General features: G+C 44.7%; 1 protein-coding gene and 1 long non-coding RNA gene across 2 annotated transcripts; one reads left to right on the top strand and one right to left on the bottom strand.

The window, feature by feature from the left end:
* Positions 1-2,199: 2,199 nt before the first annotated feature.
* On the bottom strand, positions 2,200-15,842 carry LOC135531288 (zinc finger protein 263-like). The gene is made up of 7 exons (XM_064959409.1): positions 15,762-15,842; positions 13,671-13,873; positions 10,838-10,942; positions 9,599-9,694; positions 9,339-9,449; positions 6,564-6,696; positions 2,200-6,440 (listed from the first exon to the last, which is right to left on the bottom strand). Exons 1-7 carry the CDS (start codon positions 15,781-15,783, stop codon positions 4,249-4,251), a joined length of 2,862 nt encoding a protein of 953 aa, XP_064815481.1. The 5' UTR covers positions 15,784-15,842; the 3' UTR covers positions 2,200-4,248.
* LOC135531289 (uncharacterized) lies at positions 10,286-13,810 on the top strand. Its single transcript, XR_010453990.1, has 3 exons — positions 10,286-10,751; positions 10,883-10,958; positions 13,722-13,810. It is a non-coding gene; the product is annotated as an uncharacterized LOC135531289 (long non-coding RNA).
* Positions 15,843-19,813: the final 3,971 nt, after the last annotated feature.

Raw genomic sequence — 19,813 nt, forward strand, 5'->3', positions numbered from 1 at the left:
GACCTGACCAGAGAGGTACAGGACCCGACCACAGAGAGGTACAGGACCCGACCAGAGAGGTACAGGACCTGAAGAGTTGTTCTTGTCTATTAATGTTGTGTATTATGTCATGTTTCATAGGGATCCTAATAAAATACCAAATACCCTGTCTGGTGACATCACCGGAAGGTAAATTAGTTAATAGACCAATAAGAGAGTTCCAATCTTCTCTGCCAATAACAGCTAGTTTTCTGTTTTCACCTCCCCACTAAGGCCACTCCCAGACATTCCGAGCAAAATTCAAGCTTGAGAAATTGCACTTCGCTGAGAAGCAAATTTTTGCTTATTTTTTTACAATTTGAATTGAAAACAATCACAGTAAGGTACTTATTTGTTACCCAGAAAATGATTTGATTATTAAGATAGAAATGATTGTGGCTTTCAATCATGTTGGCTTTATCGCGTTAATTCAGCCCTTGTCTCACTACTGACTACTGGGGCGGCAGGGTAGTGAATTGAAAATAAGAATTTGTTCTTAACTGACTTGTCTAGTTAAATAAAGGTTAAAAAAAAGAAGAAGAAAAAAGAATGTTTTTTTTACGTAACTGCCAAAATAAAGGAAACACCAACATAAGCTTCTTATTAGGGTGTTGGGTCACCACGAGCCAGGACACCTTCAATGCACCATGGCATATATTCTACAAGGGTCTGGAACTCTCTTGGGGGTGGGCCACCATGAGACAGAACAGCTTCAATGTGCCTTGGCATAGATTAAACAAGGGTCTGGAACTCTCTTGGGGGTGGGCCACCACGAGCCAGGACAACTTCAATGCACCTTGGCATAGATTCTACAAGAGTCTGGAACTCTATTGGAGGGATGTGACACCCGTATTCCATGAGAAATTGAATAATTAGTTGTTTTGTTGGTGGTGGGAAAACGCTGCCTCTGGCCCCGCTCCAGAACCTCCCATAGTTCAACTGGGTTGAGATCTGGTGACTGAGACGGCCCTGACATATGGTTTACATTGTTTTCATGCTCATCAAACCCTTCTGTGACCACTCGTGCCCTGTGGATGGGGGGCATTGTCATCCTATGAGAGCTTCGCCATAGTAGCCAAAATAATGGCCTGCCCAGCGTTTTTATACCAGTACATGACCCTAAGCATGATGGGATGTTAATTGCTTAATTAACTCACTGCCCAGCATTTTTATACCAGTACATGACCCTAAACATGATGGGATGTTAATTGCTTCATTAACTCAGGAACTAACTCAGGAACCACACCTGTGAAAATGCACCTGCTTTGTTCCCATTATTTTGGCAGTTACCTGTAACAACCAATACCTTAAGAATGATTCCCACAGAATAATAATTTCTGTACAATGGATGTAAATTCAGAACCTGTTGTCTTTAACTTTTCACGGAGATAGATCGGGGAGAGGCCAAAATGATTTGTTTTGACATGTTTCTAACCGTTCATTACATCGTAGAACAAATTGTGAAGTACAAAATGGAAGGATGACAAAATTGAGGATAATGCATGGGTTGCTGTTATGTTTATTACAATTCTTGTAGACGTATAGTTGCAGTTTTGTAAAGGATATATACAATTGGCTGTTTTACAAAGCTAAGAAAAAAATAAAACTAAAAAAATAAAACTTTTTCAACAGATTAGATTATTTCATTCAAAAAGGGGAGAATTCAAAATTAACTCATTCAATATGGAGAATTCAAAATTAACTCATTCAATATGGAGAATTCAAAATTAACTCATTCAATATGGATAATTCAAAATTAACTCATTCAATATGGAGAATTCAAAATGAACTCATTCAATATGGAGAATTCAAAATGAACTCATTCAATATGGAGAATTCAAAATGAACTCAATATGGAGAATTCAAAATGAACTCATTCAATATGGAGAATTCAAAATAAACACCTTCAATATGGAGAATTCAAAATAAACACCTTCAATATGGAGAATTCAAAATAAACTCATTCAATATGGAGAATTCAAAATTAACTCCTTCAATAGAGAATTCAAAATTAACTCCTTCAATAGAGAATTCAAAATTAACTCCTTCAATATGGAGAATTCAAAATGAACTCATTCAATATGGAGAATTCAAAATGAACTCATTCAATATGGAGAATTCAAAATGAACTCATTCAATATGGAGAATTCAAAATGAACTCATTCAATATGGAGAATTCAATATGGAGAATTCAAAATGAACTCATTCAATATGGAGAATTCAAAATGAACTCATTCAATATGGAGAATTCAAAATGAACTCATTCAATATGGAGAATTCAAAATGACCTCATTCAATATGGAGAATTCAAAATGAACTCCTTCAATATGGAGAATTCAAAATAAACTCCTTCAATATGGAGAATTCAAAATAAACTCCTTCAATATGGAGAATTCAAAATGAACTCCTTCAATATGGAGAATTCAAAATGACCTCATTCAATATGGAGAATTCAAAATGAACTCATTCAATATGGAGAATTCAAAATTAACTCATTCAATCTGGAGAATTCAAAATTAACTCAAAGAAGCAGGTTTTTTTTTGTGTGGAAAAGGTAGAAGGGTTTTAGTCTGTTGATAAGAACCACCCAACAGGAATCTAATTTACCTGACAAAATACATCTGGTTAGTGTAGATCACAAATCAAAATGACTCGTGCTCTTTTCAGAGTTGGCTGAATTATGAGTTGACTGGCACGAGCCGCAGTATTCAGACTTCAACACGTGTGCTTGAAACTGGGCAGCGCATCATCCCTCCCCAACGACGTACCCAATGGAACATCTGCCCACTGAGAGATCTGTTACAACAGCATGTTATCAGCGTTTCAGTCTTCAGTGATTCCTCCAATCAGATAACCCGACCATATTTAATCAACTCTCAGAAAGTTCTGGATCGTTGCAATAAGACAGCCATGGACAATTGTGCAAGACAAAAAATTCAACCATTTCTGTCGTACTTAATTCGCCTTATTTATGCGACGGGTGGTATAAGGTCTATTGCATTTCGAAACATCCCCATTGCCATTGGTCGAATAGACTAATTGATAACCTCGTCAAAATCGTAAATTGAAGTCTCCATTCCAAACCGTAATGGAATGCACCTGCGGCACTTCCCATGGACGTGCTTTATGCTGCCTTCATGACAAACGGGAAACTGGGCGCAACGAGTTGAGTACATTCACATGCTTTGAACCAATTTAGAAAACGCCGATTGGCTGGATGGCAAAACTGTTTCAACCACAAACTGAACAACTTGTTTTCAAAAAAACATAATATTTATTTTAATTTTTTATAAATAATGTTTTGTTGTTGCATTTAACCGCCAAAACTGCTGTTATCAAAGGTGATTTCCTTTGTGACGTCAGAGTTCAGCATATGGCAGAAGTCGGAAGCTCAGAGATGACAGATACGTTTCCCCACAAGTAGTTACCAGTTGGAGAGGCGTTCAAGTGGATTCTTCACACAGTCGGATTGCTGGAATTCACAAATTTACCAGATGTTATGAACGCAGGGTGAGACGGAATTAGAATGTCGGAATACTGACAGACACAATAAGAACATAAGAACTCTTCATCTTAAACCTCTTGAGCCCCAAAGGCAACTAGGAACACAAAGCTTGATGTTGTCTCAAATCGCCTTTCTGTCTAAAGCCCCTCCCACAAACCGGACATTTAAAAGGCCTCTCCCCCGTGTGACACATCATGTGCAGTTTCAGATGCTTATTGGTGGTAAAACGTACTCGACAGAGAGCACACGCAAATGGCCGCTCCCCCGTATGAATCAGTCGGTGTTGTGTCAGCGTACCCTTACGCTTAAACGTTTTCCCACAATCTGTGCAAGAGTACGCCCGCTCGTCCGTGTGCACACGCTCGTGCGATTCCAACGCACTCTGAGATGGGAAATCCTTGCCACACGTATCACATAGATAAGGCCTGTAACTATGACAACGGATATGAAACTTCAATTGGTTGTGTCCGGCAAACATTTTGCCACAAAAGCTACAGGAGAACCCATCTCCTGTGTGACATACCATGTGGGATTTCAGTTTCTTTTCGCTGGTGAACTGTTGCAGACATTCGGGGCAAGTGAAGACCGGCGTGTCTTTTGTGGGAACGATTACGGCGGTAAGATTACGACGCGTTGGCCCACACCCGGATTTGTTGGCCAGGTGAAACTTTAAATCCCTGTTGCGACCAAAGCACCGTGAACATATGGGACACTTAATGGCCCCCTCACCGTGACGTCTCAGATGCAAAATCAGGGATTGTTTCCGATTGAAAACTCTTGGAACACACGTGACATGTTCTAGAATCTAAATTTACACCAGGGGGCAGAGTGGGGGAAGCGTCGTAGGTTGTTGGGTTCTGGGATTCAGTACTGTGGGGCTGGGGAGTCTCTATCCCGTTCCCCCTTGAAGGCTGAGATGTGCCTCCACCTGCTGGGTCAACCTCCCTTCGGGTTTGGCTTGGATTGACTTCCTCATTAAAGTCTTGCTGTGTCTGAAAGTCCGTCTCGTCACAGCGCTTCTCTCTTCGGGGTCTCGACCGGCTTCCTGTAAGAGCAGTTCGCTGATCGAAAAAGCACCTCACAAATAAGTTTGATTGATCGACGGATTGGTTTAGCCGGTGTTGCCGAGAGTCATTTGATTGATCGACGGATTGGTTTAGCCGGTGTTGCCGAGAGTCATTTGATTGATCGACGGATTGGTTTAGCCGGTGTTGCCGAGAGTCATTTGATTGATCGACGGATTGGTTTAGCCGGTGTTGCCGAGAGTCATTTGAGAAGTCTACGTCTGTGCTGCTGGACTGTGGGATCTCCATCTCGTTTTCTCCTGTATGTAGCGGCCAGGCTGTCTGGAGTCTTTTAAGGTTCACTTCCTGACTTGTCATTTCCTGCTGCTGCTGCTGCTGTTGTCTATAGTGTGAAGTCCTCGTCCTGCAACCGGGACACTTCCTGGACTCTGGAATGTTTTGACCGGAACACTGGTCTGAGTGTTTCTTCCGATCAGAGGCGCTTTGGAAACCCTCCCCACATTTAAAACACAGGTAGGGAAGTACACCATGTTCAAATCTCAGATGTCTTCTCAGGTCTTCTCCGTTATCAAAAGCTTCTTTACATAAAAGGCATTTTGTGTAATGATTAGCTAGCTGAAAGGGCAGAGCATTGGAGGTGGTTGGGTTTTGGGGTGTTGTGTTTGAGGGTTGAGGTATCTCTGTCGAATTTTCTACTGCTGCCAAAACAGCGCCGGCCTCTGGAAGAGCCTCCCTCGGAAGTTGCTGTGGGTTCACGTCCTCACGCTCGTTTGGCTCAGAGAGATCAAAGGTGTCTCCGCACAGAGAGCAAGAGAGACGTTTCTTTGTCTTCAAACACACTTTTTTGTGTTTCCTCAAAGTGGAGTTCTCAAAAACATCCCCACAGTTGAGGCACAGGAGCTTCCCATGTGTGTATCTCACGTGCAATGCCTTACTGAAGGTCTCGTTACGCACGGAGCATTTGGTGACTTTGGAAGACTGTCTTGGTTTACCGTGTTGGGTTGTCATGTGCCTTCTCTGAGGTAGTGTGTCGTGGGGCTGAGATATCTCTGTCTCCTCCGTCGATGACATGTTATCCTCTTCTGGTTGAGCTGCCGCCTCACACACACTCTGACGACGCTTCTGCAAGTCCTCATGGTGTTCAACGTCTCGTCTACTACACAGGGTGTACTGGTGAGGCCTCTGCTCAGTGTGAGATGTTATGTGTGCTGTCAAATCCTTTGCTTCCCTGAAAGTTTTCCCACACAAGGAGCATATTTTGACACGCTTGCTTCTTTTAGGCTGCCCCTTAGTACGGCATGGGCCAGGGATCAGAGAATACTGAGGTGGGCTATCTGAGGGCTCTACTTCGACATTCCTCTCGCTCTTTTGTGATATGACCCGGTCTCCTCTCCGTCCTTGGGTTTCCACATTGTCAATCTGAAGCGTCTCTCTGCTCGGCGTTGGATTGACCTCTGACATGGGTGACGGCGTATCAGTAATGTGAAGTCTGTGCAGCAGCACCGTGGGCTGACGGAGCCGACAGGACGTAGACAAATTAGAAACGTCCTGCGCCTCCTTTTCGAAGCGGTGAGCTCCTGGTTGGATTTTCGGCCCACTGTCAGCACGAAGGTGAAGAAAAGCTTGATCCATTTCTCTCTCTTTGTCAAGACTTTCCTTGTTGACACACTCCACCTCTTCATTCGAAGGCAAAATGTCGACATTTGCAGTGCGGTCTAAATCTATCCCTCGTTGACTCTCCCTGTAATCCAGCGAAGGTGTCATTTCTGACTCACAGCAATATGATGCAGGGCTTTGAATGGTCATAAATGTATGTATGGGTTCTGATTGGATCTCTGGGTCAGCTTGGTCAGTGGATGACTCTCGGGGAGATGGAGACAGGATGTGGTTGTCTCCAGGTGACAGAGCCGAGGACAAGAGAAGAAGAAAAGGCAATATCAAAACACGAATGTCAAAAAACGTAAAGGACATAAAAAATATAATTCTCCCATTTTTCAAAAGTCTTCTTCTCCTACCATTGGCCTCAACATGTGGGTCTGGAGAAAGGTTGGTATGGTACTGGAGAAGGGTCCTCAAAGGTTGAGGGTGACGCACAGACTGCCCACACTCCTCCAGGACAGAGGGGTCAGGTAGAAACCAAGATGCAGTCTGAGGGAAAGAGAAAGGCAACAGATTCAGTTCTATAATATCATAACCTCGTTGCCCTAGAATTTATTTGTATTTTTTACATTAAAAAAAAGCTGTTATTGCCATCCATGTCCTGTAAAAGTTTACTGACTGTAGTATAATTAATAAAAAGGAATTCAAATTACCTTGTGAACTTTTAATACAAGCAACGAGATTGTAATTGTCCATAAAGAAAAATTGTGTGACTTGCTTGAGCTATTTGAATGTATTTTCGTGGTAGTGGAAGAAGTATTTGAAAAGCAGAGGAGACGAGGATTTCATACACTACGTTTTTGTCTAACTTGTTGTAGAAACCAAGATGCAGTCTGAGGGAACGAGAAGGGCTTGACAATGACAACAGATCCAGTTCTATAATATCATAACTTCAACTTCCTAAACAATGTTTGTTTTGTTTCTAGCTTGTTAGCTCGCTGCCTAGCCAGTTAAAATAATGACCAGAGCATATAGCTGACAACGTCTTAACTTTAGCTCATTTGTATCCATCATTGCAGGAAGATAAATTACAACAAGATCTAAAATATTGTGACGAAATAAAAGCATTCTACTTAAAGATATTTTAGAACGTGTGCGCTCTCGTTTCTGGTAACCATGACAACGGACTCCGAAAACGAGGGTCAAAGTTCAGTTTTACGTCTGCAACGAACATGGAAACCAACAGTCGCAGCTACGGTCTACGGACAGTCAAGTCCACCGGAGTATAAAATGAAATTTCGTTTTGACCAACGACACTTGTCGAAATTGTAATTGTCTACAAACACGTCGTTAGGCCAAGTCTAAAACAGCCTTAAGATGTTGTATGCTCTTAAGTTTTTGTCTTAAGTTGTTCGGAAAGTGGTCAAAGTCGCTGATTTGCATCAAAAGTGATAATGTTTACAGTGAACAGAAAGTCACGGGAATATTCAGCAATGGAAGCTTTAGAATGTTGGAAGAAATTACATTAAAGTGAATGAAGTATTTATTTATTTTAGAAGGAAAAAACATTTAATAGTTTTTAAAGTATAAATGGTTTTTAAAAAATGTGTATTTAAGCATAGTATTCCAGACCAGTCTGCACGTTTTAAAGCTTTGAATGGCTTAAACAGTGTTAGACGAGTAGCGTTCCAAAGAATAACTACAAGGCAAAATGAAGTTGTACAATATTTGAAGTTGTACAATATTTAAAGTTGTACAATATTTAAAGTGTGGCTGCTGAAGTATACCACATTAATACATCTGAAAAGAAACTGTGTTTTTCCAGGACGCTGACAATATGCATGAATGGTATAAAACGCACAATGCTATAGAATAAAATATACCTTACACCGGGGCGGCAGGGTAGCCTAGTGGTTAGAGCGTTGGTCTAGTAACCGGAAAGTTGCAAGTTCAAACCCCCGAGCTGACAAGGTACAAATCTGTCGTTCTGCCCCTGAACAAGGCAGTTAACCCACTGTTCCTAGGCAGTCATTGAAAATAAGAATTTGTTCTTAACTGACTTGCCTAGTTAAATAAAATAAAAACCTTTTATGCATCTATTCATCCAATTAATGGATATTTTAGCATTTGTGTAAATGTTTGGTATGATGTATGACGCCTCAGATGTATGACGCCTCAGATGTGTGACGCCTCAGATGTGTGACGCCTCAGATGTATGACGCCTCAGAGCCTCAGATGTATGAAGCCTCAGAGCCTCAGATGTATGACGCCTCAGATGTATGAAGCCTCAGATGTATGAAGCCTCAGATGTATGACGCCTCAGATGTGTGACGCCTCAGATGTGTGACGCCTCAGATGTGTGACGCCTCAGATGTGTGACGCCTCAGATGTGTGACGCCTCAGATGTGTGACGCCTCAGATGTGTGACGCCTCAGATGTGTGACGCCTCAGATGTGTGACGCCTCAGATGTGTGACGCCTCAGATGTGTGACGCCTCAGATGTGTGACGCCTCAGATGTGTGACGCCTCAGATGTGTGACGCCTCAGATGTGTGACGCCTCAGATGTGTGACGCCTCAGATGTGTGACGCCTCAGATGTGTGACGCCTCAGATGTATGAAGCCTCAGATGTATGACGCCTCAGAGCCTCAGATGTATGACGCCTCAGATGTGTGACGCCTCAGAGCCTCAGATGTATGACGCCTCAGAGCCTCAGATGTATGACGCCTCAGATGTGTGACGCCTCAGATGTATGACGCCTCAGATGTATGACGCCTCAGATGTATGACGCCTCAGATGTATGACGACCCAGATGTATGACGACCCAGATGTATGACGCCTCAGATGTATGACGACCCAGATGTGTGACGCCTCAGATGTGTGACGCCTCAGATGTATGACGCCTCAGATGTGTGACGCCTCAGATGTGTGACGCCTCAGATGTGTGACGCCTCAGATGTATGACGCCTCAGATGTATGACGCCTCAGATGTGTGACGCCTCAGATGTATGACGCCTCAGATGTATGACGACCCAGATGTATGACGCCTCAGATGTATGACGCCTCAGATGTATGACGACCCAGATGTATGACGACCCAGATGTATGACGACCCAGATGTATGAAGCCTCAGATGTATGACGCCTCAGATGTATGACGCCTCAGCGCTGATGAAGAGGCGTTATGTTGGTACCTGGTGAAGGGTCGGTGTTGGAAGCAGCTTCTCCAGTCTGGAGAGGAACTCCCACAGCAGCGTCTGCAGTGCGGAGTGATACTTGGCGCCGAATTCCTCTGGAAAAACGTTCTGAGAAACAACCAAAGAAGTAGAGAATAGGACAGTGCTTTTTTTTTATCTAAGCATTGAACATTACCTTGTCAAAGCATTCAACACCTTGGGAGTTATTATCCTCCTCATCACCATCATCAACAGAATCGGCTACTTAAGTCGCTGACCTGAAAGAAGCGTTCTCTCTCGACTGGGTCTTCCAGCAGCGTTTTAATCAGCTCCAGGAAGTTGGATTCTGATGCCTCCACCTCAGGATCACAAATCTACAGGAAGTATGGATAGCACAGTGACTAACAGGAAGTATGGATAGCACAGTGAATAACAGGAAGTATGGATAGCACAGTGACTAACAGGAAGTATGGATAGCACAGTGACTAACAGGAAGTATGGATAGCACAGTGACTAACAGGAAGTATGGATAGCACAGTGAATAACAGGAAGTATGGATAGCACAGTGAATAACAGGAAATATGGATAGCACAGTGACTAACAAGAAGTATGGATTGCACAGTAACTAACAGGAAGTATGGATAGCACAGTGACTAACAGGAAGTATGGATAGCACAGTGACTAACAGGAAGTATGGATAGCACAGTGAATAACAGGAAGTATGGATAGCACAGTGACTAACAGGAAGTATGGATAGCACAGTGACTAACAGGAAGTATGGATAGCACAGTGACTAACAGGAAGTATGGATAGCACAGTGCATAACAGGAAGTATGGATAGCACAGTGCATAACAGGAAGTATAGATAGCACAGTGACTAACAGGAAGTATAGATAGCAGAGTGAATAACAGAAAGTATGGATAGCACAGTGACTAACAGGAAGTATGGATAGCACAGTGACTAACAGGAAGTATGGATAGCACAGTGAATAAATAGAGCCAGCATCTATAAACACCTTGCCCGGCTAACCAGAGCACATGGCACAATCGCAAGCTGTGTGAATGCCGTTGACGTCCCTCTCTGGATGGATATAACCCATTTTAGCATGGATAATGACATTGAAGGCTTCCACCATTTTAAAGTAGTCAACTGGGTGGGGATTCCTAACAGCCAATGTTCAGAGCGAATGTCTTCTTTTTCATATAGAGTGCTATTGTTTTTAAATGGCTTTATGTTATATGACCGCCATCTAGTGGCCACACTAAGTGAATGACACACTAGATTCGGTTCAAGACCCCAGCACGGCAGGGGGCGGGACATCACCAATATTAGCTTTACACGAAGAAGAAAATGGACGTCTTTACAATGGAGACTTCCCTCAATGGCGCTGGCCATGCTGTCCCAGAAGCCATTATGACACCGATACAAAGGTGAGCCGTGTTTCTGTCACTATGGTTTGGTATCAACCACTTCAAGTAATACCAGCAGAGTTACAATGCCATTGAGTGACACTCACCTGGTTGTCCCTATGAGTGATGCTACAGGTTTTCATCCTATTCAGGTGTGACTGGATGGTGTCAGAGTCGGCGAGGTGTTCTGAGAACAACAACTTCAGGACCAGCTGATGGGAATAAAAGGTAAGATTTTTTTTTTTTTAAGAATTCCAGAAAACAAAACCAGTGTATTGACTGCAGCTGAGAAGAGCCTTTTCCCCCACGGAGACGTTTTAACACGGTGTTGTAGGAGCCGTTTTAACACAGTGTTGTAGGCAGCGTGTCTATGGAAACGGAGACGTTTTAACACGGTATTGTAGGAGACGTTTTAACACGGTGTTGTAGGAGACGTTTTAACGCAGTGTTGTAGGCAGCGTGTCTATGGAAACGGAGACGTTTTAACACGGTGTTGTAGGAGACGTTTTAACGCGGTGTTGTAGGAGACGTTTTAACGCGGTGTTGTAGGAGACATTTTAACACGGTGTTGTAGGAGACGTTTTAACACGGTGTTGTAGGAGACGTTTTAACACGGTGTTGTAGGAGACGTTTTAACACGGTGTTGTAGGCAGCGTGTCTATGGAAACGGAGACGTTTTAACACGGTGTTGTAGGAGACGTTTTAACACGGTGTTGTAGGAGACGTTTTAACACGGTGTTGTAGGAGACGTTTTAACGCGGTGTTGTAGGAGACGTTTTAACACGGTGTTGTAGGAGACGTTTTAACACGGTGTTGTAGGAGACGTTTTAACACGGTGTTGTAGGCAGCATGTCTATGGAAACGGAGACGTTTTAACACGGTGTTGTAGGAGACGTTTTAACACGGTGTTGTAGGAGACGTTTTAACACGGTGTTGTAGGAGACGTTTTAACGCGGTGTTGTAGGAGACGTTTTAACGCGGTGTTGTTGGAGACGTTTTAACGCGATGTTGTAGGAGACATTTTAACGCGGTGTTGTAGGAGACGTTTTAACACGGTGTTGTAGGACACGTTTTAACACCGTGTTGTAGGAGACGTTTTAACACCGTGTTGTAGGAGACGTTTTAACGCGGTGTTGTAGGAGACGTTTTAACGCGGTGTTGTAGGCAGCGTGTCCATGGAAACGGAGACGTTTTAACGCGGTGTTGTAGGAGACGTTTTAACACGGTGTTGTAGGAGACGTTTTAACACGGTGTTGTAGGAGACGTTTTAACGCGGTGTTGTAGGAGACGTTTTAACGCGGTGTTGTAGGAGACGTTTTAACGCGGCGTTGTAGGAGACGTTTTAACGCAGCGTTGTAGGAGACGTTTTAACGCGGTGTTGTAGGAGACGTTTTAACACGGTGTTGTAGGAGACGTTTTAACACGGTGTTGTAGGAGACGTTTTAACACGGTGTTGTAGGAGACGTTTTAACACGGTGTTGTAGGCAGCATGTCTATGGAAACGGAGACGTTTTAACACGGTGTTGTAGGAGACGTTTTAACACGGTGTTGTAGGAGACGTTTTAACACGGTGTTGTAGGAGACGTTTTAACGCGGTGTTGTAGGAGACGTTTTAACGCGGTGTTGTTGGAGACGTTTTAACGCGATGTTGTAGGAGACATTTTAACGCGGTGTTGTAGGAGACGTTTTAACACGGTGTTGTAGGACACGTTTTAACACCGTGTTGTAGGAGACGTTTTAACACCGTGTTGTAGGAGACGTTTTAACGCGGTGTTGTAGGCAGCGTGTCCATGGAAACGGAGACGTTTTAACGCGGTGTTGTAGGAGACGTTTTAACACGCCCCATCTCTCCTTCTGTCCCCTCTCCACCCATCATCCCCATCTCCTTGTTGTAGGAGCCCCACGTCTTTAACACGGTGTTGTAGGAGACGTTTTAACGCAGTGTTGTAGGAGACGTTTTAACGCGGTGTTGTAGGCAGCGTGTCCATGGAAACGGAGACGTTTTAACGCGGTGTTGTAGGAGACGTTTTAACACGGTGTTGTAGGAGACGTTTTAACACGGTGTTGTAGGAGACGTTTTAACGCAGTGTTGTAGGAGACGTTTTAACGCGGTGTTGTAGGAGACGTTTTAACACGGTGTTGTAGGAGACGTTTTAACACGGTGTTGTAGGAGACGTTTTAACACGGTGTTGTAGGAGACATTTTAACACAGTGTTGTAGGTGACGTTTTAACGCGGTGTTGTAGGAGACGTTTTAACACGGTGTTGTAGGAGACGTTTTAACGCGGTGTTGTAGGAGACGTTTTAACACGGTGTTGTAGGAGACGTTTTAACGCAGTGTTGTAGGCAGCGTGTCTATGGAAATCAGCCCCATCTCTCCGTCCCCCTCTCCACCCATCAGCCCCATCTCTCCTTCACCCTCTCCACCCATCAGCCCCATCTCTCCTTCACCCTCTCCACCCATCAGCCCCATCTCTCCTTCCCCCTCTCCACCCATCAGCCCCATCTCTCCGTCCCCCTCTCTACCCATCAGCCCCATCTCTCCGTCCCCCTCTCCACCCATCAGCCCCATCTCTCCTTCACCCTCTCCACCCATCAGCCCCATCTCTCCTTCACCCTCTCCACCCATCAGCCCCATCTCTCCGTCCCCCTCTCCACCCATCAGCCCCATCTCTCCGTCCCCCTCTCCACCCATCAGCCCCATCTCTCCTTCACCCTCTCCACCCATCAGCCCCATCTCTCCTTCCCACTCTCCACCCATCAGCCCCATCTCTCCTTCCCCCCTCTCCACCCATCAGCCCCATCTCTCCTTCCCCTCTCTACCCATCAGCCCCATCTCTCCTTCCCCCTCTCCACCCATCAGCCCCATCTCTCCTTCCCCTCTCCACCCATCAGCCCCATCTCTCCTTCCCCCTCTCCACCCATCAGCCCCATCTCTCACCTGTGCTCTCAGACCCATGATGAGTTGGACTTTCTCCCTGTAACTCATCAGATCTGGGACTACGTCCAACACGGTGACGACAAACTCCTGCACCAAGCCGTAGTCCATGACGTCTCTCCGCTGAACAACCTGCCATAGAGCTGCAGACACCAGCCGCAGCGGAGGAACCAAAAGACGCAGAGACGCTGGGGGAGGAAATGGACCTACGGGCACAGATTCAGATCAGGAGACATTGTTTGTGGGCCATTCCCTGGGGATGTCAACCTGAGCGTACAGAAATAAAGTTAGACATTTCCAAATGATACCATGTTGCTCATTATCCCTGAGGTCTATATTTTATTTATTTTATATTTATTTAACTAGGCAAGTCAGTTAAGAACAAATTCTTATTTTCAATGACGGCCTAGGAACAGTGGGTTAACTGCCTGTTCAGGGGCAGAACGACAGATTTGTACCTTGTCAGCTCGGGGATTCAATCTTGCAACCATACAGTTAACTAGTCCAACGCTCTAACCACCTGCCTCTCATTGCACTCCACGAGGAGACTGCCTGTTACGCGAATGCTGTAAGAAGCCAAGGTAAGTTGCTTGCAAGCATTAAACTTATCTTACAAAAAAGCTTGGGGATTTGAACTTGCAACCTTCCGGTTACTAGTCTAACCACTAGGCTACCCTACCGCCCCATATGTTGGAGTGCAGACTGTTATCAGTGTATGTAGGAGTCTGCATGAATGTTGACAAGTCTCAAATGATGCATTTCAGTCAATCATATTGTATGGCCTTTGGAAAGGGCTCACAGAGCTCGTTGTTTCTCTCACACCTGCCTCACAGTGTCCGTTATGAAGCCGACACTGGCTCTGACGCTCACCGGATGTGGCAGGCGGCAAACTGTTACGGACGACAAAGGGAAACCCAGACGTGAGCTGCCCAGTGCCTACCAGACGGGCAAAATGCCTTTTACGTTCGCTTCGAGGCAAGCAACACTGAAGCATGCATGAGAGCACCAGCTGTTCCGGACGACTGTGTGATCACACTCTTTGTAGCCAATGTGAGTAAGACCTTTAAGCAGGTCAACATTCACAAGGACGCAGGGCCAGACATTACCAGGACGTGTACTCAGAGCATGCGCGGACCAACTGGCAAGTGTCTTAATTGACATTTTCAAACTCTCCCTGACTGAGTCTGTAATACCTTCATGTTTCAAGCAGACCATCATAGTCCTTGTGCCCCCCAAAAAAGCTAAGGTAACCTGCTTAAATGACTACCGACCCATAGCACTCATGTCAGTATCCATGAAGCTAACAGACTGAATTTCAATATCCACCCTCCTCAAAGACAATCTGTTCCTGTTTTCATTGTGTATTTCTGAGACTTCACCTTTAAATCGCCATAGAAACGGACGCTCTCAACGGAGATTGACCGGCGATTATTATTTGTTGTGGTCATAGGCAATTAAGAGAAGGTTCTGGGGATGGCTCCCGAGTGGTGCGGCTGTCTAAGGCACTGCATCTCAGAACCTGAGGCGTCACTACAGACCCTGGCACGATTCCAGGCTGTATCACAACCAGACGTAATAGCGAGTTCCATAGGGTGGCGCACTATTGGCTTATTGTAAATAAGAATTTGTTCTAGTATTGACTTGCCTAGTTAAATAAAATGTTAAAAATTGTATGGGGGTATTTTACATGTTGTGTTGTAGGGATGTTATATGACGTACTGTTTTATCTTTAGTGCATTCAGTACAAATATAGTTCAGTTTTATATCTGGGTGCTTTGGTGTGTTTGGACCCCAAGAAGAGTAGCTGCTGCCTTGGCAGGAACTAATGGGGATCCCTAATAAATACAAATGCTGCTCTTGACATAACGTGAAGCTACCACGGAAAATAACTAGATAAAAATGTTCCTGCCGAATTCGTAATAGGCTCGTTTATATAGCTCGCTAGCCGAGCTATCGCAACTTAAATAACTCACTTTAGCTAGCTAGTTAGTTAGCTATGAGACAGAGGCCAAAGAGAGAACAATTTTAGGAAAATTTCTCTGCAGATGCTACCACACTGCAACGATAGCTAATTGCTGTCTAGCTACTAGTTACCTTTTTCCTTGAGATGTTGCATTTCGAGCTTTGTTAGCTAGCTACGTGTTCTTGCCAGTAGCACTAACAGGTCAAATCCGGGTCACGGAATTTGGGGGAATTTCAAAATAAAAGTCCCCCATGCAATAGTAGAAAAGTGTCAAACGATTAATTTACAGTCACGTCCATAATCATTGGCACCATTGATAAAGGGTATTGACAATTCCATTATTTTATACCAATACAATTTCTTGGTTTTGTTTTAAGGTCCAATGCAACCGTTTTTAATCTCAATATCAAATCATTTCTGGGTAACAATTAATACAGGGGTGCAACTTTAGTTTTAGAAGTGGGGGGGGGGGGGGGAATAACCTGGCGGGGGTTCTGGGGTTCCTGCTCCAGATTTTTTGGGGGCATTTAAAGCTCATTTTCTGCCTATCTACACAATCCAATATGACCTTTATAGTCGTATCTATTTAGAACAACAAACAGGAAGCCAAAATGCCCACAGTCATCAAGCTGGGTAAGAGATTATTACATATGTATAAGTGATTGATAAGACTGAAGTAGATCAAAGGTCCAGTCCACCACCCTGCCCCTCTAGGGGTTCACCACCCTGCCCCTAGGGCATGCTGAGATAAAATAACAGGAAGATGGGATCCTCTGTAGGGCATGCTGAGCTAAAAGAACAGGAAGATGGGATCCTCTGTAGGGCATGCTGAGCTAAAAGAACAGGAAGATGGGATCCTCTGTAGGGCATGCTGAGCTAAAAGAACAGGAAGATGGGATCCTCTGTAGGGCATGCTGAGATAAAATAACAGGTAGATGGGATCCTCTGTAGGGCATGCTGAGATAAAATAACAGGTCGATGGGATCCTCTGTAGGACATGCTGAGATAAAATAACAGGAAGATGGGATCCTCTGTAGGGCATGCTGAGATAAAATAACAGGAAGATGGGATCCTCTGTAGGGCATGCTGAGCTAAAAGAACAGGAAGATGGGATCCTCTGTAGGGCATGCTGAGATAAAATAACAGGTAGATGGGATCCTCTGTAGGGCATGCTGAGCTAAAAGAACAGGAAGATGGGATCCTCTGTAGGGCATGCTGAGCTAAAAGAACAGGAAGATGGGATCCTCTGTAGGGCATGCTGAGATAAAATAACAGGAAGATGGGATCCTCTGTAGGGCATGCTGAGATAAAATAACAGGTAGATGGGATCCTCTGTAGGGCATGCTGAGATAAAATAACAGGAAGATGGGATCCTCTGTAGGGCATGCTGAGATAAAATAACAGGTCGATGGGATCCTCTGTAGGACATGCTGAGATAAAATAACAGGAAGATTGGATCCTCTGTAGGGCATGCTGAGATAAAATAACAGGAAGATTGGATCATCTGTAGGGCATGCTGAGATAAAATAACAGGTAGATGGGATCCTCTGTAGGGCATGCTGAGATAAAATAACAGGAAGACGGGATCCTCTGTAGGGCATGCTGAGATAAAATAACAGGAAGATTGTATCATCTGTAGGGCATGCTGAGATAAAATAACATCCTCTTTTCCAGAATTTAGCCAGCCTTCACTAGACCATAACATATGTAAATAGTGTATGTAGGAAGGCCAAAAAGATCATCAAGGACAACAACCACCCGAGCCACATCCTGTTCACACCGCTACCATCCAGAAAGCGAGGTCAGTACAGCTGCATCAAAGCTGGGGCCGAGAGACTGAAAAACAGCTTCTATCTCAAGGCCATCAGACTGCTAAACAGCCATCACTAACTCAAAGAGGCTGCTGCCTACATTGAAACCCAATCACTGGCCACTTTAATAAATGGATCATTGGTCACTTTATACAACGCACTCTAAATAATGCCACTTTAATAATGTTTACGTATCTTACATTACTCATATCACATGTGTATACTGTATTTTATACCATCTACTGCACCTTGCCTATGCAGCTCGGCCATCGCTCATCCATATACTTATGTAACGGATGTGAAATGGCTAGCTTCGTTAGCGGTGGTGCGCGCTAATAGCATTTCAATCGGTGACGTCACTTGCTCTGAGACCTTGAAGTAGTAGCTCCCCTTGTTCTGCAAGGGCCGTGGCTTTTGTGGAGCGATGGGTAACGATGCTTCGTGGGTGTCAGATGTTGATGTGTGCAAAGGGTCCCTGGTTCGCGCCCGGGTAGGGGGCGAGGGGACGGTCTAAAGTTATACTGTTACACTTACATGTACATATTCTCATTCACCCCTTTAGATTTGTGTGTCATTAGGTAGTTGTTGGGGAATTGCTAGATTACTTGTTAGATATTACTGCACTGTCAGAACTAGAAGAACAAGCATTTCGCTATACTTGCATTAATATCTGCTGACCGTGTGTATGTGACCAATACAATTTGATGTTATTTGCAATTCTGAAGTTCAAATCAAATTGTATCAGTCACATGCCACGAATACATTCCTCCTTACAGTGAAATGCTTTACTTACGAGCCCCTAACCAACAACGCAGTACCAATAACAATAAGAACAATACAGGTCATTAAAGAGCAGCGGTAAAATAACAACAGCAACACCATATACAGTGGGGTACCGGTACAGAGACAATGTGAGGGGGTACCGGTACAGAGTCAATGTGAGGGGGTACCGGTACAGAGTCAATGTGAGGGGGTACCGGTACAGAGTCAATGTGAGGGGGTACCGGTACAGAGTCAATGTGAGGGGGTACCGGTACAGAGTCAATGTGAGGGGCTACCGGTACAGAGTCAATGTGAGGGGCTACCGGTACAGAGTCAATGTGAGGGGGTACCGGTACAGAGTCAATGTGAGGGGCTACCGGTACAGAGTCAATGTGAGGGGGTACCGGTACAGAGTCAATGTGAGGGGCTACCGGTACAGAGTCAATGTGAGGGGGTACCGGTACAGAGTCAATGTGAGGGGGTACCGGTACAGAGTCAATGTGAGGGGGTACCGGTACTGAGTCAATGTGAGGGGGTACCGGTACAGAGTCAATGTGAGGGGCTACCGGTACAGAGTCAATGTGAGGGGGTACCGGTACAGTGTCAATGTGAGGGGCTACCGGTACAGAGTCAATGTGAGGGGGTACCGGTACAGAGTCAATGTGAGGGGGTACCGGTACAGAGTCAATGTGAGGGGGTACCGGTACAGAGTCAATGTGAGGGGGTACCGGTACAGAGTCAATGTGAGGGGGTACCGGTACAGAGTCAATGTGAGGGGGTACCGGTACAGAGTCAATGTGAGGGGGTACCGGTACAGAGTCAATGTGAGGGGGTACCGGTACAGAGTCAATGTGAGGGGGTACCGGTACAGAGTCAATGTGAGGGGGTACCGGTACAGAGTCAATGTGAGGGGGTACCGGTTAGTCGAGGTAATATGTACATGTAGGTAGAGTTATTGAAGTGACTACTAGATGATAACAACAGAGAGTAGCAGCGGTGTAAAAGGGGGGGGGGGCAATGAAAATAGTCTGGGTAGCCATTTGATTAGATGTTCAGGAGTCTAATGGCTTAGGGGTAGAAGCTGTTTAGAAGCCTCTTGGACCTAGACTTAGCAGTCTTTAACAGTTTTTAGGGCCTTCCTCTGACACCGCCTGGTATAGAGGTCCTGGATGGCAGGAAGCTTTGCCCCGGTGATGTACTGGACCATACACACTACCCTCTGTAGTGCATTGTGGTCGGAGGCAGAGCAGTTGCCATACCAGGCAGTGATGCAACCCGTCAGGATGCTCTCGGTGGTGCAGCTGTAAAACGTTTGGAGGATCTGAGGACCCATGACAAATCTTTTCAGTCTCCCGAGGGGGAATAGGTTGTGTCGTGCCCTCTCCATGACTGTCTTGATGCGTTTGGACCATCATCCCTAAGTTTATACAGTGTGATCAACAGATTTAACAATTTTGTTGTCAAATAGTCTAATGTTGAATTTTTCTAACAGCATTCCAACCTTGTTAAACATATATAGTCCAATTGTGTCATGATTTCAATATTTTTTATTAGTTTACATGTTTCAATTGGGGACTTTTATTTTGAAGGCGATACGCCGATTCCACTTT

The sequence above is a fragment of the Oncorhynchus masou genome, unplaced genomic scaffold, assembly GCF_036934945.1.
Source record: "Oncorhynchus masou masou isolate Uvic2021 unplaced genomic scaffold, UVic_Omas_1.1 unplaced_scaffold_1574, whole genome shotgun sequence".
Classification (NCBI taxonomy): Eukaryota; Metazoa; Chordata; class Actinopteri; order Salmoniformes; family Salmonidae; genus Oncorhynchus; species Oncorhynchus masou.